Genomic DNA, 22,551 nt, shown 5'->3' on the forward strand with positions numbered 1-22,551 from the left:
TTAACTTTTTACAGTCTGTGACCATGGGCAGCTTAAAAGGGCAAACAAATCTCCTGTTTTTGCCCCCAGATTTGCACTTTTTCCAGATACTTGAGCCTAAAACTTAGAATTTAGGAGCACCATTGATTTTTCTTTTTCTTTTTTTTTCAATTCCCTGTGCTTCATACCACTAACAGTCTGTGAGCAAGTACGGTTGACTCTTTGTACTTCCAAACCAGATTCTGGATTTGCCTCTTTTCTTTCTTTACTGCTACCACCTTATCCAGGCAACCATTATATTGAACTTCAACCTGCTAGTTTGTCTCCGTGTTCTTTCCAAGTTGTTCATGCTCTACTCAGTAGCCATCTTAAATCATATGGTGTGACTTCCCTGATCAGACTTTCCAGGGCTTTCCCATTACAGTTGGAATAAGATCTAGACACTTTACTCTGGCCTACTTACTAGATGCTATTTGATTTGGTCCTTTCCTGTCTCTCCTGTTTTATATCTCATACCCTCTCCTTGATCACCGCGCCTCAACCTTCTTACTGGTCTTTTTGTCCTGAATTTGCTACGTTTGTGTCCTTTGCCTAGAATGCTTTTCTTTTCTTGGGTCTTTGCAATGTTCCTTGTCTTTAGCTTAACTGTTACCTCCTTTTTTTTTTTTTTTTTTTTTGGGGGGGTACGCGGGCCTCTCACTGTCGTGGCCTCCTGTTGGGGAGCACAGGCTCCAGATGCGCAGGCTCAGCGGCCATGGCTCACGGGCCCAGCCGCACCGGGGCACGAACCCATGTCCCCCCGCATCGGCCGGTGGACTCCCAACCACTGCGCCACCAGGGAAGCCCAACTGTTACCTCCTTAAACACGGTTCAAGGACCCACCGTAGTAGTCCTGCTCTTCGCCTCTTGACACATCACTTTTTTGTTTTCTCTCTTCTCCTAGCTTGAACATAAGCTCCAAGATAGGAGGGAACTTGATGTCTCACTTAAAGTGTTATATTTCCTACACTAGAATAGTTTTGCCTGGCTTGTGATAGGCACCTTTGTTGTAAATTCATATGCATTCTGAAAGCTTAAATTCATCTGAAAGATGGGGTTAAATATGTAGTTTATAAGATTATGAGGATTAAATCAGGTGATTTTATTTAAAGTCACCTAGCACAGTTCTGGGCACATGGTTGGTAGTTAAATTTGCTGTAATTTGTTGATTTCTGTTCCTCTTTAGTTGTTTTTGGGCGGGCAGGGACCTTTTACCGTTATGTCTCCCATAATATTTAGCACAGTGCTTTGTACATAGATTTCATTAAAAAAAAAAAAGAAATGGAGCAAAGTACAGTCTTTGTAATATCTTAAATATTATTAATATATTATTAAATGTAAAGTATAATCTCATTATATGTTATTAAGTATATTGTGTTACATTTTATATATGATCATTGAGTTCTTGGTATGGATACTTGAGAATATATTTATAGATTGTGAACAAGAATGTATATCTAATCTACTAGTCCAACAGCCTACAGCCCCTCCTTCCTCACTGCTATTTCTAGTGTATATTTCCTTGGAACTTCAGAAAATCACTTGGAGTAAAGAGAGATTTGGCAGTTGGTTCTTCTCTGGATATATAGAAATTAAAATTAGCCTTTTAGAATTGTTTGGGGGAAGTGTTAGCTAAAATGAGCCTTGTATCACTTCCAGCAGTGAATCAGTAGTATTGGACTTCTAGGTCAGCATGAAGTTTCATAACAACACACCAGTTTAGATGATGAGAGTTTTCCTCTGCCCACTTGGGGGATTTGATATTTTTAAAACTAAACTTGCAAGGACTTTAGAAATCTTTTTGTTTCTGTATCCATGACCTTTTGTTTTTGCTAATTTAAATTTTGGTATATTTCCCTTAATTGCTAAGTTCCTATTCCTCCTTCTTATCTGAAAGCTAGATCTCTTAATCCCCTCAGCTGTAGGGCCATGGGTATTTAGGGGACATTTTCTTGATTTACCAGTTTAATTTTAATTTCTTCTACTTTGTATTTTCATTTTTATTACATTTTTCATTGGATTGATAACTTGGTAAGATTCACAGATTTTCATATTAATGTTTTTTTTCATTCAAGCTGGTTTATGAATTCCTTGAGTATAGGCATGTACAATGTTACATTGTTTAGGTTCTGCTCCCCTAGTGTTTTTTGACTGTTCTTTGCACATAATTGATAATCACTGAATGTTATTCATTAGGCTAAGTTTTTCAGTAAATACTGAAACTGCTTAGTAGTCTGTGCAGAATTTAAATTTATTTGCATAGTAGTGGTAAATTAGGAAGAGCATTGGCTTCCAGTAGATATTTGTTTCATCTGCTGGCTGTTCTTTTATTGGAACATCTGTACATGTATCAAAATGCTTTCAGGCACAAAATTAGAATTACTGTGATGGCTGTTACATGAATTAAAAAACCAGCTTCAAATGAAACCAAACTATATGAAAGGAAGTGACCGGGAGAGAGTAAGATAAATAGCAGAGCACTAAAATAAACTCATATTGTAGTTAAGTTACAAACTATAGCATTATGAATACTAACTATAGATACATGACATGTTTTGATATACCAAGATGGCCACTTATGCCAGCTACTTTGGAATTTTCTGATAGGATGACAGCATAGCTTCTGTTTTCTAAAGCCCAAATTGCTAAAATTAGAATTCAGGTGTTTGAATTAAAGGTGCTTCAGTTTCATAAGGCACTGCTGCATTCTGATTGAAACAAAAAAAGTTAAGTTCCTTTAAGCTTTTGTGGTTAAAAATTTATTTCCTGAATCAGTTTCCCATTGCAGTGTTGAGTGTGATGCCTTGTAAATGGTGGATTTTTAATTTACTGTAATTCAAATTCATTTTTTTTTTATCTTTGCTAGGAGTTTGAATTTAGAATTTAATTTCTCAGAACATTCTCTCCAGGAAGAATTTTACAGTATCTCAAAAGACTTCACTTGACTGCTTGATCCTGCGTAAAACCCAAGGTAAATAATATCCTTTTTTCTAGTTTTCAGTTTTGGCTTATTTAATAGAATGTGACTTCTGAACTCATGATTTAGACTGATTAAAAGTGATGTGGTCTGAAGCTCTTGGGGGGTTTTCTGGTGGCTTGTATGAAGTAAGCCAGATTTTAAAAGTTAGTTTTAAGGAAAAGATTGTCTGTCTCTTCTGCTTCTAGGTTGTGTGCCTGCTTCTACTTCTATAAACACATCTGCTTAAAGACTCAGAACACAGAAAGTTATTTAAAAATAAAACAAGACAAAATAACTCTGCTTATTTAACTACCTTCCTTTATGCATGCAAGAGGAGTTCTGTAACTTAGCTTTTTTCCCCTTATGTGGGTGTTAAGGTAATTAAAGTTGATTGCTTATTATGTGCTAAGCATTGTATTAAGTATATTACATGTATCAACTTGTTTAATCCTCACTACAACTCTGAGGAGAGTACTGTCTTTATGTATTTCCTAACTTACTTGGAATTAAGAGTGAGAGAAGACAAAGCTGGTATTTGTCTCTTTGAAGATAGGTATGTTTTGTTTTGAAATAAATATTTGACACCCCTTGAATTTGTCATTTATGTGGTTTTTTAGTGAGGAAGTATGCAGACATCATTGTCTCCTCTATAATTCAGCTCATCTTAGTACTTTCAAATACTATTTCATAATACTGAGCAAAGTCTAGGTAGGTCAAATAAGTGCCTTAAACCATTTTGGTGGTAGGAGAAATGGTTTAAATATATGGCAATGGCAGGCTACTAAGAAAGTTTAGTGAGTTGATTTTTATGGAAAAAAATTACTTATTTTGTATAAGTTAGTGGAAATTTGGAAATAGTGTAGCAGGAATAAAGTTGGGAGGCATATGTATATGTTTAATTTTGTGAAGAGTAGATCTTATAAATCATTTAGTCCTGTTACTGATTTCTCTGAGGTCTGATTATTGTATTAGATACTAGGTAGTGTTTAGAAAAGTTAGAATACTGGTGCCCAAGTTCTCTTTTTCTTATAGTTCCAAATTATCTCTTTCTTGCAGCAATCTCTTCGGTTTATTCATCTTTTATCCTTTTTCATCTTCTCACCAGAAGGCTACAGGGTGAACTAGGCATTGTCATATAAGTCCATTTTTATTCTGCAGTCATGACTATTGAAAGCAGAGCCATGGCTCCAGCTGTTCAGACTTAGTGACCTTTATTCTACTAGGAGACTATCCCTCACCATTCCAAGCAGTATTGTATACATGGAGTGGTCAATTTAGTCCCATTTCAAGGCCATAAAGCACTTATGATGGCAGTCGGGTAGGTTTATTCTATATTTTTTAGTGTTATGCCACTTGTATTTACTTTTTTTTCAGGTTTGTTATCTGTAATACTCTGATGTTATTTATCTTTTTTACAGGAGAGGTAGGCATTTGTATTGGGCATGGAATAACATCTAACATGCTGCTGTAGTCTGATATCATTGCTCTTTCTGGCTTCTGCAGCTGCTGCCTTTTTGGATTGAGGCACATAGGTGGGGCAGTCCATAGAAATCTTCTGTTGTGTCTTCACTATACAGTACCTGTCATGCAGGTGAAAATACAGTTTTAGTTAGGGATAATTGACTTGTCTTAGTACTCATGAATAATGATGAGTAATATCCTTTGAGAAACTTATGTCTTGTAAATTCAATTTGTATCTGAAAATAAGTAAATAATTGAAACTTCTTCACTTGTATTGTGATTTTAACCTTTTTCGCTCTCTCATTTGACTAGGAGAAAAGAAATGGGTCGCTCCAATTCTAGATCACACTCTTCAAGATCAAAGTCTAGATCACAGTCTAGTTCACGATCAAGATCAAGATCACACTCAAGAAAGAAGAGATACAGGTGAATTACTGTGCTCTTAATTCCTTAAATAATGATAATAATCATATCAGCTAATACTTATGAAGTACTTACACAGAGCGCTACATTCATTAACATGTTTTATTCTCAAAGAACCTTGTGAATGGATCTATTGTTATCCTTTTTTAGAGTTAGTTCACTGGGGGTCTTGGAATGTATTTCCTGCAGATAAGCGGGAACTGCTATAATGTTGAGAGATGAATGGGATAATGTAAGAATTATTTGGCAGTAAGCAGTCTTTGCATACTGATACATAGTTTCTCATTTCTGACTCTGAGGTCTCAATAGGTTTATTGTTTAAAAATGATAAACTCTGGTTGTCTTTTTTTAAGTAGTAATACATACTTAACATAGAAAATAGAGACCACAAGTTGAAAATAGAAGTGACCATAATTTCATTACGAATTAATACTTGTTTATGATTTTCCTGTACTATTTTTCTAGGCCTAACTTTTTATTATGCATGCATTTAGCCAATGGTATTTCACTGGTGAATATTCTTCCATGGCATATTTTCTTTTAACACTGTCACTTTAAGTGCCTCCATAAAGGTACTGTAATTTGTTAGTGTGTCCTATTGTTGGTCGTCAATATTTTCCCATTTTCTGTGCCTTCATTCCTAAGTCCTTTATTTTCTCAATATTTACCTTAGAATTGAGATTTTCTTCATTGAAAACAGTAAACTTTTATATAAATGAGGGCTTTTTAAAAAAAATACATTTTTGGCTTTGATACTTTATTTACATGTTATTCAACCAGAAGTATTTTGGATTGTAGGATGTAATAGTTTATTTTTCTTGCATTGATATTTATTTCATTTTTAGTTCTAGGTCTCGTTCCAGGACATATTCAAGATCTCGTAGTAGAGATCGCATGTATTCTAGAGATTATCGCCGAGATTACAGAAATAATAGAGGAATGAGACGACCTTATGGGTACAGAGGAAGGGGTAGAGGGTATTATCAAGGAGGAGGAGGTAGATATCATCGAGGTGGATATAGACCTGTTTGGAATAGAAGACACTCCAGGAGTCCTAGACGAGGTCGTTCACGTTCCAGGAGTCCAAAAAGAAGATCCGTTTCTTCTCAAAGATCCCGAAGCAGATCTCGCCGATCATATAGATCATCTAGGTCTCCAAGATCATCCTCTTCTCGTTCTTCGTCCCCGTATAGCAAGTCTCCTGTCTCTAAAAGACGAGGGTCTCAGGAAAAACAAACCAAAAAAGCTGAAGGGGAGCCCCAAGAAGAGAGTCCTTTGAAAAACAAATCGCAGGAGGAACCGAAAGATACATTTGAACATGACCCATCTGAATCTATTGATGAGTTTAATAAATCATCAGCTACATCTGGTGATATTTGGCCTGGCCTTTCAGCGTATGATAATAGTCCCAGATCACCCCATAGTCCTTCACCAATTGCTACACCACCTAGTCAGAGTTCATCTTGCTCTGATGCCCCCATGCTCAGTACAGTACACTCTGCAAAAAACACCCCCTCTCAGCATTCACATTCCATTCAGCATAGTCCTGAAAGGTCTGGGTCTGGTTCTGTTGGAAATGGATCTAGTAGATACAGTCCTTCTCAGAATAGTCCAATTCATCACATCCCTTCACGAAGAAGCCCTGCAAAGACAATCACACCACAGAATGCTCCAAGAGATGAGGCTAGGGGACGTTCCTCATTTTATCCTGATGGTGGAGATCAGGAAACTGCAAAGACAGGAAAATTCTTAAAAAGGTAAGAACTAAGAGAATTTAGATTATAATAATACTTCTGTTCTTTGAATTCTTTTTGGATTTTAAGACTAAAAATTGCATTGTGATGTGTATTTAGCTATTTTTACTCATGATTTCCTTCTTTATAAGATAATTCCAAGTTGTTCTTATTTATATCTTGTTAACTTTGGAAGTGAAGTGTTCTAATAAATGTTTATGAAGCTAATTCATATTCCTCCTTTTCATTTTATCCATTTTTAGTCAGTCCAGAATTGAGAGTATAAATGAGAAATTGAGTAGCATAAAGCATAACTAATGGATAACATGTTGTAAAAACAGATTAATTTTATAAGTGTTAGCTTATTTTGTTCTCTTCACCATTATAATGTGACCTACATAAATAATGCAGTTATATTACATGTTCTTGTGTGGTATTATAAACGGTCCAGCTGCCAGTTTTTAACGAATCTGCCTGACTGTAGAAAAGATAATAAATGGTATTTCTTACTCAAGTAAACCTTTCAAAGAGATACTTGGTTTGAATTCTAATTTCAAACATTGCTAAAGGTTACTGAAAAGCTTAATGAAAATGGGTTGCTAAGGTAGTGTGATTGACTTACAGATGAGGGAATACTGCAAGCATGCTATTTATGGTTTAGTGCTATACAATCTAAAATTAATTTTCTTATTGAACTGATACATAGTTTCCACTTAATATTGCCAGAAATCATTTTCTACTGCAAAGTATATATGAACTATTTTGTGATCTGGATAGACTATTAAATATCTAATGTTAATTACCTTGAAGTCCACTTTTTAAACTCTTATTTATATTAGATAAGTGAAATAGTCTGAGATTTTGAGTATAATCATAAGTAGAATTTTAATAGATAAGTATATTGTTCATTAGTGGTTCTTAGCCTCAGAAATTAAGCTGTGTTGTATGTTCTAGAATCTCTGTGGAAATTTGGATTTGTTAGTGCAGAATTGTGGATTATAAATAGAACAGGTTTTTGAGAATGGCTTTACTTTTTTTTAACTTTAGGAAGCCTAATATGTAAATTTATTTAAAAACTCAGTACATAAGCTGTATGGATGCTTTTAATGCTTTTTAAAAGTGGAATCTGAAAAAAGCACTTTTCAGTAGGGTTTTTCCTCTTATTACTGGTCCTGTGATATTGGGAAGCACAATTAAGTATGCAAGTGATCTGCAATGAATGCAATCCAGAGTTACCATCCTCTTCTTTGCTTATTCACAGGTTCACAGATGAAGAGTCTAGAGTATTCCTGCTTGATAGGGGTAATACCAGGGATAAAGAGGCTCCAAAGGAGAAAGGATCAGAGAAAGGGAGGGCAGAGGGAGAATGGGAAGATCAGGAAGCTCTAGATTACTTCAGTGATAAAGAGTCTGGAAAACAAAAGTTTAATGATTCAGAAGGGGATGACACAGAGGAGACAGAGGATTATAGACAGTTCAGGAAGTCAGTTCTTGCAGATCAGGGTAAAAATTTTGCTACTACATCTCACCGGAATACTGAGGAGGAAGGACCCAAGTACAAGTCCAAAGTTTCATTGAAAGGCAATAGAGAAAGTGATGGATTTAGAGAAGAAAAAAATTATAAACTTAAAGAGACTGGATATGTAGTGGAAAGGCCTAGCACTACAAAAGATAAGCACAAGGAAGACGACAAAAATTCTGAGAGAATAACAGTAAAGAAAGAAACTCAGTCACCTGAGCAGGTAAAGTCTGAAAAGCTCAAAGACCTCTTTGATTACAGTCCCCCTCTACACAAGAATCTGGATGCACGAGAAAAGTCTACCTTCAGAGAGGAGAGCCCACTTAGGATCAAAATGATAGCCAGTGATTCTCATCGTCCCGAAGTCAAACTCAAAATGGCACCTGTTCCTCTTGATGATTCTAACAGGTAATCCACACTGATACCTAATAAATAATCTGTGGGTGGTTAGTTAATAATTTTCTGAATGTACTTCCCATTTTCATATTCAAACCAATGGTATATTTTGTTTGTATGTGTCTGTTACCGATATGCTCCAGACCTGCTTCCTTGACTAAAGACAGGCTACTTGCTAGTACACTTGTCCATTCTGTCAAGAAGGAGCAAGAATTCCGATCCATCTTTGACCACATTAAGTTGCCACAGGCCAGCAAAAGCACTTCAGAGTCATTTATTCAACACATTGTGTCCTTGGTTCATCATGTTAAAGGTATGTTTAGTATGTTTCTTATCGGGAATTAAATTTCTCTTGCAAGTGAAAAAATGAACAGCTGTGTGTAATCATTAATGCACCCCAGGGCTAGCAAGTATATGTAGACTATTACATTTTTGGAAAAATAGCACTACATGAAAGAGCTAACAGTCTGGTTAACATTAAGACCTATTTAATAAAGTGATTTTTAATATTTAATAAAGTGATTAAAATGCTAAATAGAATTAAAACATATCCTAAAAATCTGTATCATGATAAAACATGATGTAGATTTATACAGTGCTAAAAGTCTTTTTGAAATATACCGTAATACTGTATTTGAGTGCAGGGTGCTTTCGGATTATCTTTGATTGCATGCATTGTGACTTGTATTAATGTATTCTTGGCATGGATTTATAACAAAGTGGGGCAGTATTGTTACTATTGTTTATTAAGAATTTCTTTTTAACTTTTAAAGAAACTTGAAACCAGTGGGGAAAAACAGTATTAATTTCCTGTGTTAATTTTGTATTAGTTAACTTGTTATAATACTTGGCTTTTTTATATGATAAATAAACCAGAAAAAACATTATTAGGATTTTTAAAGGGGAAGAAGTTCAAGAAATTTATAAGTATGTTGGATAAGTAGTGATTCTGTGATTAGTGATTGATTGGGATAATAATTATGACATTTCTTTAGGTCCTAGGGTTGATAAGGGTGTTCATTTCGACTGAGTAGTGATGTTCTATTTTCACAAGTATGTAGTTTTAGTTTCAGAGTTACTAATAATTTTCAAAGGTTTTAGCATGTGACTTTTTGGGCAAATAGATCTTGTTTTTATTATTTTGGTTTTGTGTTTGAAAGGCAGTTTACTTTGAAATAGTTTCTTACCCAGGAATCTCCATGGCTGTTGATCTGAAAAGCCATTTTTTGAAAAGTTTGTCTTTGGATGTGAGAACAACTCATAATAGCTGAAACTTGCCTTTAGCAAATTCTTTATGCATTTGATATTTCAAAACAGTGACTAGTTAATGAATTTCATTTTGACTAATTTAAACATAGTAACAAAAGAGTTTTGTTATTTGGCTATAACTAGGTTTGTGAACCAGTTTATGACCATATTACTGTGGTGCATAGAATATGAAACGTTAACATTTTTTCTTTTTTCATCTTTTTTTGACCTGTCTCCACATTTTACAATTTATTGGTGAATTTTGAGATCAGGTTTTGATAAAATTTTTCCTTTTTCGTTTTCTCTTTTTTTTTAAATTTTTTTTTTAAAAAAAGAACTGTAGTTATGTTTCATTATTCATATTGTGCAACCGATCTGAACAGCTCTTACTTAACATAGAGCTGAAAATGCCCAGTGATGTTTTCTTTTTCATTGTAACTAGGTCCTGGAATATGTTTTGAAATGGCAAATCCATGTTTCAAAGTAAAATAGCTGTTGAAAGATACAGGCAAAGTTGAATCTTCTGTCTTCCTGGCAAAAATGGCATAAAAACTGAGTTGCTAGCTCAAATTCCTGGTTTTCATGGAATTATGATTGAGGCACTACCCTTGTAGTGGCCGTTTCAAGTTTTAATGATTGGTTATGAGACATGTGCTGGATATTGGGCGGTAAGTTGACACAGATGTATGTTGACCTGTTAAGCAGATAGCTTGCTTCATAATGTAACATTTCATGACTTTATACGTCTTTCTATATTACATCTACAGCATATTTTGAAATGGTTTAAAAACTAATCAGTATTGCTATTACTAATTTTAAAGTTGTTAAAAGAAAGACAAGACTAATATCAAATGTGCTGTCAGGTTTGCCAAGATGCCAGAGTTTTGGAGTAATTAGTGAGTGTTAATTGATTTAAAAAACATTTTTCCAATTGAAATGGCAGTATTCAGTTTTTTCTTAAATCCAGTTTTTGTTGTCAACATAGTTCTTGCTGAAATACTTTGATTAGCTTACTAAAACTAGCTGTGTAGTTATAGTATTTTTTGTTTTCTGCAAATGATTACTTGAAGTTAACTTCATTGGTTCATATTGGCAAGGCTTAAGGACATTCACATATTGTTCCTTTTTGTTCTGTTTGAGGAAGTGTAGTGCATTATTGAAATGGAATTAGAGACTCAATTTATATATTTATTGTTCTTGGACTATATGCAATATTGACAGGGACCTGCGAGGAACTTTGCATCAGTTACCTGTTGAGGTACGAGAAGTTACAAGGGACAGGGTAGGAGTTCTTTGTAACCGTTGGTTCTCTTCTGCTAGGTTTCTTGAGTATTTTTATTTTCTTTTCACCACTACATGCCCTTCTGTCACAAATGAAAATCCCTCTTAAAGTAAAAATAACTAACTGGGCAGTGTTTCTCCTAAATCAACAGAGCAATACTTCAAATCAGCTGCAGTGACCCTAAACGAGAGGTTCACTTCGTATCAGAAAGCCACTGAAGAACATAGTGCCCGGCAAAAGAGCCCTGAGATACACAGGTAATGTATACTGGGCGTGTAAAAAGGTTGTTTTGATAGGAAGACACTGTTTAAACAAGTTTATGTTTGGAACTTTAGACAAGATATATGGAACTACATGGATGTCATGACACAAATGAACTTTGATGTATAGCTTGAATAAATATATTTCCAATCTTGAAAAGTTTGTAATTTACTCTTTCTTCTTAATTTTCATTTTTATTTGGTTTAAACTGGTTGTTAGAACTTAAAATACTAATTCTTATCACTTGCCAGTATGGAATTAAATAGTTACCATATTTGTGTGTTGGGAGGGGGTTGGATGCCTAGAGTAAGTAACCCTTGAATTCGATTTACTTCCAGTAAGTTTGTAAAATAAAAATGCTTGGTGAAAGGCAGAATTGTTTTTCATGAAAAGATCGTGATTGTTGAAGTCAGACGGTTATGTTCCAGTCCTTGCTCTCTCACTTAATTGCGTTGTGATAAAAAAGTTATTTAATCTCTTAACATTAGTTTTTCCCATCTACAAACAAGAATAACAGTGCCTGTTTTGCAGGGTGGTGGTGACAATTAGTATTGATTATAAAGTATCTAATTCTGTGCTTAATACAAAGTGTAGGTATGGATTTGGTGGTCACTGCTGAAGAGGCACTTGAGAAGATGAAACTGACACTAGCTTAAAAAGGCAAGGAGAGACACAGAATAAAACTAAAGATCTACTGAATCTGTAAAAATATTGGAGATACTTAAGACCAAATAATCCTATTTGTATATTCATTGATATACAATGTATTATAATTGTATGATGATTAACACTTAAAATGTTAATATCCAATTTAATCAAAACATGTTTTCCTTTTTTTGGTGGTTAAAGTAAGCTTGATATCTTAAAAGGTCAGGCTTAGGGGCTTCCCTGGTGGTGCACTGGTTGCGAGTCCGCCTGCCGATGCAGGGGACACGGGTTCGTGCCCCGGTCTGGGAAGATCCCACATGCCGCGGAGCGGCTGGGCCCGTGAGCCACGGCCGCTGAGCCTGCGCTTCCGGAGCCTGTGCTCTGCAACGGGAGAGGCCACAACAGTGAGAGACCCGCGTAAAACACACACACACACACACACACACACACACACACACGTCAGGCTTCATTTATATATAAAAATTTGGTTGAAGCATTTTAATTCATTTTTAATATAGTGTTTATTTCTTAATTATCTATTAGGAATTAGATTAATAATCTTGCTGTGCTAAATTAGACAACTGGGAGAGAAACAACTGTCTAGTATTTCCTTTACAAAAATGGACAATTTTAGGAATTTGTGGAACCATAAAGTTAATGTGACTACAAATAGACTTTATTTTACATTAAGGAGAATTGACATCTCTCCAAGTGCCCTGAGGAAGCACACCCGTTTAGCGGGGGAAGAGAGAGTTTTTAAAGAAGAAAATCAAAAGGTATGTTTTGAATGGACCGTTGTTTTTTTTTTTTTCTCATGTTAACTTCAGCTTAGTTAATGATATTGTACTAATAAGCATAGTTTGTTTAGGCAAAATGTTTATGAATATCATCTGTCTGTAACTTGTAAATACATTATGTATATATTTATGGTAGTGTATATAGTGTATTTTCCTAGAAGAAATTAAGCTGACACTGTACTATATATCTAAGTTAAGCCAAGAATAATTTTTTAAAATGCTACTGAAAGGAAGAAACTAGTTCTAAGAAAAGGGCAAAGAATCGATGAGTAGGCAAAGGAAAATTATAAAAGCAAAGATACAATTATAGTAGGGTTTCTGTTAGAGGTGAAATGGATGAGCCAGAATAAATATTCCTTGATTTATGTGTGCCTCAATTAATATCTCTAGGTTCTTCACAGAGAGAACAAGAAGTAATCTCCATGCTACTGGGCATTTTTGATCTGGACTAAGAAATAAGCATTCTAAGAACTGGTTTACAAATGAACATTTGGAACAAAAACTCTGTTACAGTTTTTGTGGATTGGGGGGAAGAATGCTTTTAAACTTGAGAAAGGAGTCTGAATGACTGGAATGACTGGCGTTGGGGTCGGGGCACTCTGAGTATGGAATTCAGTCGTTAAGGGACTCTGATTAATTGATAATTTGAAATTGACATTTTCTAGGTATATTATATGACAGTTCATAAAAGTCTAGTTGAAATGTGGAGCAAGGTTAAAAGGGAGCAACTGTTTGTTGTAGTGAAAAGGCTAGGGAACTTGGAAGTGTATTGCTTGGTTCCAATTCTGGCCATCACCGAGTACTGTCTCTGTGATATTAGGAAAGTAATTAGCTTCTTGGACATTGGTTTTCTAATAGGAAGAGTGAGAATACATGTATTTTGCAGAGTTGAGTAATTGGGCTGTTATGAAAACATTGGCATTTTTATTACTAGAAGCTGTTATTAATGGTTGTAGTATATAACCGTTTTAATTAGGCATGCTATTAATTCATTAGATAAGAAATTTAGAGCTTAGGAAGAAAGTGGTTTCTTTGCATGGGGCACATTAATCTTGGAAAACCAGATTCTGAGAAGTGAATGCTAATTTGGGCTTTTACTTTCAATACCTTGGGTTCAATGTTGGTTAATTTTGTTTTGCCCACAATTTAGTCTATTCTTGTACTCTGACAGTGAGTATCTTCCTTCTCTCTTTGTTACTCAGACCGATTTTGATCGAGAGGAGAGAAAATAGTGATAACTAATGGAAGGACATGAGGATATGACATTGCTTTTTATCCTTTATCTTTCTATCTGAGTGAACAATTAACATATATGTAGTACTATGTAGTTTATATATATATATATGTATATATATGTGTATATATATATAGTTGTATATATATATATAGTTTGGCCTTTACAAAATACTTTCACTTATCTTGTTACTTGTGGAATTGGTAATAATGTATTACTAGGTGAATAGGAAGGTTTTTGCTCTTGATTAGATTTTTCTTGTTACAGTGGGAGCAAATAGGTGAGTAGTTGGTATCATTTGGAGATATATTTATAGTTTTATGAATATTTATGAACATTATAGCTAGACTTCCCAGAGTAAGTACTTCTTATTGTTGAATACTAGCAAGGATATCCACATTGCTTAGCATCTTAACTGATGTATAATTTTTCTTCATTCCTAGATGCCTCTTTCCATCTTCCTAAATTATATAGTATTTGAAAAAGCAATGGAACAAGAAGGAGGTGAATTGTGACCCAGTTAAACTAATGTCCGTTGCAATACCTGAATTGAGAAAGGGCAGTATATGGCCCAGATACTGAGTACAGGATTGGGAATAATATCTTTCTGGCTTTGTTTCTACCCTTGTTCAACCTCAGTTAGTTTCATTAATCATATTACGCTTGCATGTTATGGAAATTACAGAATACTTAACTTTTGAAGTGGTTTTTATTGGGTTGGTCAACTTATATGGGAAGCGCTTGATGACAACGAGGCTTAAATAATGAGAACCATTACTTTAGGATCCCTTAACTTTATAGGCAGATGGCTATACCGACAACTGAGTATAACCTCTATCACTGTTAAACTATATTAAAAACCATTTTGAAGGATGAGGGATGATAATGAGGATGTGCTGAGTGGAAAAATAATTGTATCATTTTACTGTATGAAAGTTTATTATGGATTCCTTTGAACAAAAACCTATGACATTTTCAAGATGATTACCTTTTAATAATTTCCCCAGTCCCGTTATACTTGTGTACACAAATGTTTAGTGAAAACATCAAGTACATTTTTAAACAAAAACTAAGTATGGAAGTAGTATGTTATTCATTCTTTTCTGATACTAAAATGCCAGCATAGAAACTGGCCTAAAATTTGGTTGTGTGTGTGTGTGTGTGTGTGTGTGTATATATATATGTATATATATATATATGTATACACACATACACATACATACACACACATATGTATGTATTTTTGTCCCTGTAGTTTCCCTAAAATCTGTATTTTAATTTGTCTTTTATAGGGAGATAAAAAATTAAGGTGTGATTCTGCTGATCTTCGGCATGACATTGATCGTCGGAGAAAAGAAAGAAGTAAAGAACGGGGGGATTCCAAGGGCTCCAGGGAATCCAGTGGATCAAGAAAGCAGGAAAAAACTCCAAAAGATTACAAGGAATACAAATCTTACAAAGATGACAGGTAATTGTTAAAACTGTCTGAGTTAGGTTTTAGCTTCTAATTAGCCTTTAATAATTGTCAGCTTAATTGCTTTCAATTTTGACTGTGTAATCAAATGTTTAAATTTAAACAATTAAAATTATTTGTTTTACAGCAAAAATATATTTGTCTTTTACACGGCTTATGGTGGATGAGGACAAAAACTTTGGAATAGCAAGCTAACACTGAAAAAAAAAATGACAAATTAATGTGTCCTATTATCCAGGCTACATCAGGAGGTTGGACTTCAATGCAGTGCATTTCTAGAAACAGTTTGTGTAAGAACTTTGGTTCGTTATGCTTGATTCCGCACTTTTTCAACTCATAACACCCAGAGTACAAGAATTTAAACTGATGTCTAGTGGTTTAACATGGGAGAGATGGGGGGGAGGAAGGACTAGTTTTTTTGAAATAGCAATGTGTATTAGTCTTTCAAAGTAATGTTTCCATGGATACTGTTAGAAGTGGTAAGAGTTATCGCAGGTATGACCTTTTCGGGTGTTGCATTAGAATCATGTAAAATTGATCATCATAGAGTCAAATAAATAATAGGAGTACTAAGAAGTATTATAGATAATTGTTTTCCTTGCTATTCATTAGGTAAATGGTGGATTTTACTTGTGTTTTTTAATTTATGATTGGTATTTGTAATGTCATATGCTTTTTATTTCAATAACGGAGTTATGGCCTAAACGATATCAACTGTTCTCACCCAGGGTGTACAAACTGCATTCATTTTGAAACATGGCCTTAAGACCATTCTTACTTTTTCCTACTCTTCTCTTCCTTTCCTTAAAAATAAGTTAAAAATATTGAAGAACTGAACCTTATTCTTGAAGTTTCCAGACTGCTAGTTTCTAACTGGCATGTCATACCATGTTTTTCAGTAGTGATGTAAATAAAACAAATATTGAAGGAGAATGGAAACAGACTTTGTCAGAGTTTAACACCCAATCATTTTAGTTGCATAATAATTTTAATAGGGGATAGTTTTTTTGACTTGAAAAATATCCCTCTTATTATAAGATTCAACAGGGTCTTTTTATCTTTTTTAAAAATAGCACACATTTTTTGTTTCCTTTATTTTGCAGTAAACATAAAAGTAGAGAGCAAGATCATTCTCGATCTTCATCCTCTTCAGCATCACCTTCTTCTCCCAGTTCTCGAGAAGAAAAGGAGAGTAAGAAGGAAAGAGAAGAAGAATTTAAAACTCACCATGAACTGAAAGAATACTCAGGCTTTGGAGGAGTTAGCCGACCACGAGGAACCTTTGTAAGTAATAAAATTATCTTTGATAATTTGGTAGAACTTTACTTAAGAGTACTATACATAAGGAAAGTAAAATATATGTTTTAGACATTGTTGTGTGAGTCATTACACCTATAGGCTTGAAAAATAAAATGGTATTTGATATATCGTCATTAAGAAATGCCATTTAGGGGGAGTGAGGAAGGGCTGGAGCTGGGATGATGCTTTCTTTGTATATAAAGTAAAAAATAAATGTTTTTGCCTGATTTTAAAAAAATAAAATGCCAATTTGAGATTTAGAAGCATCTATATAAACTAGATAACTTTCCTTAACATTGGAATCAGTAACTGTACATAGTGCTTAGAGACCCAAGAGTCAAGCAAAGTTAATGATTGAGATCCATTTCTTGAATCACTTAGTTCTTGAAAAAAATGTCTTGAAACAAAAAAATCCATATGTTCATTTCTGTATTGACGGCTATTTTCATTTTTGCATATTTTCTTCAAGTTCTTGTTTATCCGTGTATCAATCATAGAAATTATATCTTTTCTTTTTATTCTACATAGCATATGCATTATTCCCATGTTTTCATAAATTTGTTACAATTGTTAATTTAATGACTTCATAGTAGTGCATCTTCTTGACTCTTTAATTTGTAGATTCAGATTCCTACCTTGAGCAAGTATCCAGTTTGTTATTAGTGGGGTTCACTAATAGATCATTTGGGAAAGAGAAGAGCTTTGCCTATATGGTGATAGGTGTAGTTGAACACTTGGGATGTTAGTGTTAGGAATTAGACAACTCTTTTGGCTAGTAGAAGGGAAACAAACCAACTTGATTATTTAAAAATTTTAGTTCAGGCCTTGACAGTGCAGTATTCTGACTGCACTGTCAACTAATTAGGTTGACTGCATTTCTTCTTAACCTACTCAGCTTTCAGTAGGCAGAATTTTTTGCCTCCTTACTGGCCTCAGTGGCCATGAAGTTGAGATTTAGGAAAGAAATTAGGGAATGTTTTTTGTTACTGCAGTAAAATTAGAGTTTGCATGTAACTTAATACCTCTTGATTTCATTACTAAACAACTTTGTTAATGTTAATCAGTTTCGAATTAGAGGCAGAGGAAGAGCCAGAGGAGTTTTTGCTGGGACAAATACTGGTCCAAACAACTCAAATACTACTTTTCAAAAGAGACCGAAGGAAGAGGAATGGGATCCAGAATATACCCCAAAGAGCAAGAAGTACTTCTTGGTGGGTGTTAGAAATCTCTGTTTATTTGGTTTGCATTAATTTTCAAAGCATACTGGGTGAATACATTTGAGTACAGGTATCCACTACTATGAGAAGATTTCACCATCATATAGGAAACTTTTAAAATAAATCATTACCCAGATGATTTTGAAGTTTTGAAAATGTGGGTCCCTTTAGTCCTGTTTATACTTTATTGATATCACCTATGGGCTGATCAGGGTAAAGTAAAAATATACCTGATTTGATAGCCACATTCAGAGGAGAACAGTAACTTGTTTCATATCTGTCTATAAGACGGTAAAAGTTGTAGAAGCTTCTCATTAAGATTTACTTTTCATCATCGCAGCTATTTGTTTAATTGAAAGACAAGGAGAAGAATTCTTTCACAGTACATGTAATTAAGGTTCTCAGGAGGCTGTTAACTTATTGGAGTAAAAGGAAGATGAAAAATTACATTATGGAAAAGTTGCTAGATACACATTAATTTAGTGCTTCCTTGTGATGCTCTTCTCTCTGAAGTAGTTTTATAAGGGATGAAGCCAGAGGAGGTGGGTCCTGAAAGATTCTCTAGGTAATGATGGAAATTTTCTGTACTTTGGCATGGGAGAAGAGGGTTTTTTCCTGTATTATAGAAACTTGAGAAAATACCAAAAGCCATTACCAGAATACTCATTTTTGTCATTGCTTCTCAGGGAAGTCATGTTTTAGAGACTATTTCTGAAGACGAATTGTTTTTTCAAAGCAAGGAGGAAAATAGTACTGGATTTTATAGAAATGTATCTTTCATTTGGCTTTTTATGAATATATTTGAATAGACCTGAATGTCCATGCCATCAGCTAAATTATAGAGCTGTATTCTGAAGTAGATCTATATTTTGTTTGAAGAATGGGTATTGTAGCTGTTTCAAAAATTAATTTCCATTTGCCTCTTTTTGGGGTACTTTAATGACCAAGAGTCTGAAAAAGTTAAGCATAATGTTTGCACAGCATATGCTCCTGTGAGGAGAAGTTTATGCTTGAGTTGACAGTCTAGAAAGTGAAAGGCATTTTATTCAGTTACAGAAAAGTTTAAAAGACCTATCTCCTTTTCGATGTATAGACGGCTGTTTATGCTATAGATGGAAAGATAAATATTTCATTTCTTGGCTTATGAGACCTAGTAATGGAGAACATTCTAAATACATATGGTCGATTTCCTCCCGAGGAGGAAATGGTGGATTATTGCAAAGGAGATACTGATTAGGAGAGACTTCGTAGACGATTTTGGATTGAATCTTGAGCTTAAAAGATTAGCAGGTGTACTGTAAGAAAGCAGGGGTGAAACATCCTTAAATAGAGAACTCCAGTACTCAGATGGCTAGATGATTGGTGTAAGTTTGGGAAAACTAAGAAAAAGCGGGAGCCAAATTTTGGAAGGCCATAATACTTGAATTAATTAGGAGGTTAAGCAGAGTTTGGAAAATCATGGTTGTGACAAGCAGATCTGGGAAATAATTGTTTGAACTAAGGTGCTATAGGTTTGAGAAAAGTTTAAGGAACATTTATGAAGGCTTATTCAGGGAGCCACTAGTTGGGTGTTGGTAGTGAGAAGATGGAATCTCTCAAAGATAGGGAATAAAGGGGAAAGCAGCTAATTTGAGGTGAAGATTAAGTTCTGTTATTGAAGTGCCGGGCAGAAATTAAGTGGAAATGTGCAATAGGCAGTTGCTAATGCAGATCTAGAGAGAAAAAAGTCTAGGAGCCATCATATAGTCACAAAGCCACAGTAAGATCACCCAGTCAGAAGAGATGAAAAGGCCAACCTTGCAAAGGTGGAGTGAGGAGTGAGTGATTGTAAAAATGCCAGACAAATAGAGCAAATGTGAAAGGACAAAAAGTCAAGAGGGAAATGAGAGGTGAACAAGTAGATAGTAATTGTTTAGCACCCTTAAACATTTTATGAATATTTAATTTAGGCCAGACCTTCATTTTTCTATGGTGTTCTTTCAGTCTCCAGTATCATAGTTTTTGTCTTAAATTGGGACATGATTATTTTTTATTGTCATATAGCTAGGCATTAGTTATACTAATTAAGAAGAGTGTTATTTAACATTTTGTATGTTGCTATTCTGGGTTATGTTTTAAAATCTCCATTTCTATATAAATATAGACATACACGTGCATTTGTCACAGACTAATGCTCACTAGAAGTAAACTTAACACATCACATTTTTTCTTATAAATCAGTTTCCAAAATTAATTATTTTTGTTCTTAATTAATGAGCTATTGGAATGACAACTCTGGTTTTTACCTGGGAATTTAAATTTAAAATATTTTGCGTAGTCTGAATAGGTCTGAGTTTTCAGACAGCTAGTGTTGAGAATAGAAATATTTTAAAAAATTTGAGACTAAATGAAGTTGAAAATTATAGATTCCCCTAGATTTTGACAAACATGGAAATGTCCAGAGTAATGAAATGTTTAATACTTAGTAGTAATAATGGGTAGCATTTATTGAGCATATACTATGCTAGGCACCATTCTAAGTGTTTTACATATATGAATTTGTTTTCATGCTTATGAAGTCCTTTTGAGGTAGGGCCATTATTCCACTTGTATAGATGAAAAACGCAGAGGTACAGAGGTTGAGCAGCTTGACCAAAGGTACATACATGGCCAGTAGGAGTGGGGTCAGGATTTGAACCCATACCTTGGGCTCCAAAAGGTTCTTAAAGCTTGTATCATTTTTCCTCCAGTACTGAGTAATATAACATTTGTTGCATTCTTAATCTGAAATTTTCTTTCTCAGAAGTTTGATTTATGCAAAGATAAGGTAATGTTTTCAATAATAAGTATTCCAGGAAAGAGAATAGTCTTTAGAACCTGAAATTCTCTGGAGAGGTGAGAGTATGTGAAGAGTTGGAGCAAGTGGGAAAGTACTAAAATGGGCAAGTTCTCCATGTTGAGTTGATGTCATCTGAGGAAAAGAAAATCCCTTGTGGGAAAGGACGTTTGGGTTGGCGCTTTTATAAATTCACTCTTTGAAATTTGATCATTCTGTACAGAAGAGATCAGAGGATTCAGAAGGTCTTGGTTCTGATCTGGCCTCCTTTGTTAACATATTGTTGGCTGTGTATTATAAATATCTAACATCCTCTTTGTCATCTATGAAGTAATTAATTTTAATTAGTCTGTAATAAGACTAAAATCTTGGATGTAAGAATTTGAGGATTAAGAGTTAGTATGCTTAGGGACTTCCCTGGCGGTCCAGTGGTTAGGACTCCATGGTTTTACTGCAGGGGGCATGGGTTCAATCCCTGGTCAGGGAACTAAGATCTCGCTTGCCTCTTGACGTGGCAAAAAGAAAAATAAAAAAGTTAGTGTGCTTAGCATCAAAATGTCACTTAGGTAGCTGCCGGTATACCCTCTGAAAAACACAGTATGATCTTGGAGCTTTTGTTTTCTTTAATTTCAGATGATTGTATATTTAAAAGTAATTGCTAGTTTAACTGTAGTGTCTAGCTTTGCCACTGGTTTTTCTGTTTCAGCTCTTAGCTACCTCATATGGTAACTATTTACTGTCACCAAGATACCTAGAAAATGTATTCTGTGGATGATGGGCATAAGGGGCAGTGGAAAAGATTGACTCTGTGGCCTTGGGCAAGTTACTCAATTTCTCTGTGCCTCAATTTCTTTATATCTAAAATGGGGTTAGTAACGGTATTTTATAGGGTTGTTGTGAGAATTAGATGAGTAATAAGCACCATATAAACATTATCACCACCATTGATTGCTTGCTTGTCACGCACTGGGCCGGGCACTTTTTTACAGATGTCTGTGTTCCTTCAAGGCTATCTCTGCTTTTTTAAGTGAGGAAGTAGTCACACAGTTTCTGTTAAGATTTAAACCCATGCCTCTGGCTTCAATGGCTGTTTGCTTCTTCCTACAAATCCATGGAATACTTTGTAAATACCACAAACAAGAAAGCATAAAGGCTATATAGAGTTAGTTGTGTTAATACCAAAAGGGAGCCTGAAATTATGTAATTGTGTGTGCATATTATTTTGAGTGGCAGACTATTTTAAAATAGTTTATTTTGGGTTTACAATTGAACTTTCTGACATTGAAATTTACACTTTTGATAGTTCCTAAGTTCATTCTTTGAGTCATGCACACCTCTGCCTAGTCATCTTTTATTGGTTTGATAAAGCTAGATTATTAGAGATGGGTAAGGGCTCTTTTATATAGTCTGTTAATTACATGTGTGAACTTTTCAAGTCATTCAGGAGGGTGATCTGTATTACATGAGTATGCACAAAGGCACATTGCATGTTTTTAAAATGCGTTCATATTATGTATTTGAAAAGTTTTAGTGACTTTTGGACAGTTGATCAATATCAGTACTCCGTAAGTTGTACTTATGTATGTAGATTGTACTTGTGTACAGTGTATGCAACATTGTTTGCATTATGCCTGTTGTCTCATAAAGGGGTGTCACTCCCATTTTTGTAGGTACGAACTTAAAAGTAACTTTGAGGTGGGCAGCAGTTAAATTACATTACAGGAGAACTTTGGCTTTTTGTTTTGTACTTCGGGACGTAATACTCTT

At 34.7% G+C, this 22,551-nt stretch overlaps 1 protein-coding gene across 4 annotated transcripts in view; it reads left to right on the forward strand.

Annotated features, from left to right (window-relative positions):
* The window catches only part of BCLAF1 (BCL2 associated transcription factor 1), a 30,239-nt gene that overhangs the window by 3,721 nt on the left and 3,967 nt on the right, over positions 1-22,551 (forward strand). For 2 of the 4 annotated variants that reach the window (XM_007112236.3, XM_007112237.3), the window contains exons 2-11: positions 2,885-2,989; positions 4,751-4,864; positions 5,707-6,618; positions 7,856-8,521; positions 8,653-8,822; positions 11,191-11,296; positions 12,640-12,724; positions 15,272-15,447; positions 16,557-16,737; positions 17,817-17,963. In XM_007112236.3, coding sequence (XP_007112298.1) covers positions 4,761-4,864; positions 5,707-6,618; positions 7,856-8,521; positions 8,653-8,822; positions 11,191-11,296; positions 12,640-12,724; positions 15,272-15,447; positions 16,557-16,737; positions 17,817-17,963 — 2,547 coding nt within the window. In that variant the 5' untranslated portion in view covers positions 2,885-2,989; positions 4,751-4,760. Of the gene's footprint in view, positions 1-2,884; positions 2,990-4,750; positions 4,865-5,706; positions 6,619-7,855; positions 8,522-8,652; positions 8,823-11,190; positions 11,297-12,639; positions 12,725-15,271; positions 15,448-15,580; positions 15,744-16,556; positions 16,738-17,816; positions 17,964-22,551 lie in introns of those variants that run through there. The other 2 variants (XR_448077.3, XM_007112238.3) reach the window with 2 other exon arrangements.

The sequence above is a fragment of the Physeter macrocephalus genome, chromosome 10 (assembly GCF_002837175.3).
Source record: "Physeter macrocephalus isolate SW-GA chromosome 10, ASM283717v5, whole genome shotgun sequence".
Lineage (NCBI taxonomy): Eukaryota > Metazoa > Chordata > Mammalia > Artiodactyla > Physeteridae > Physeter > Physeter macrocephalus.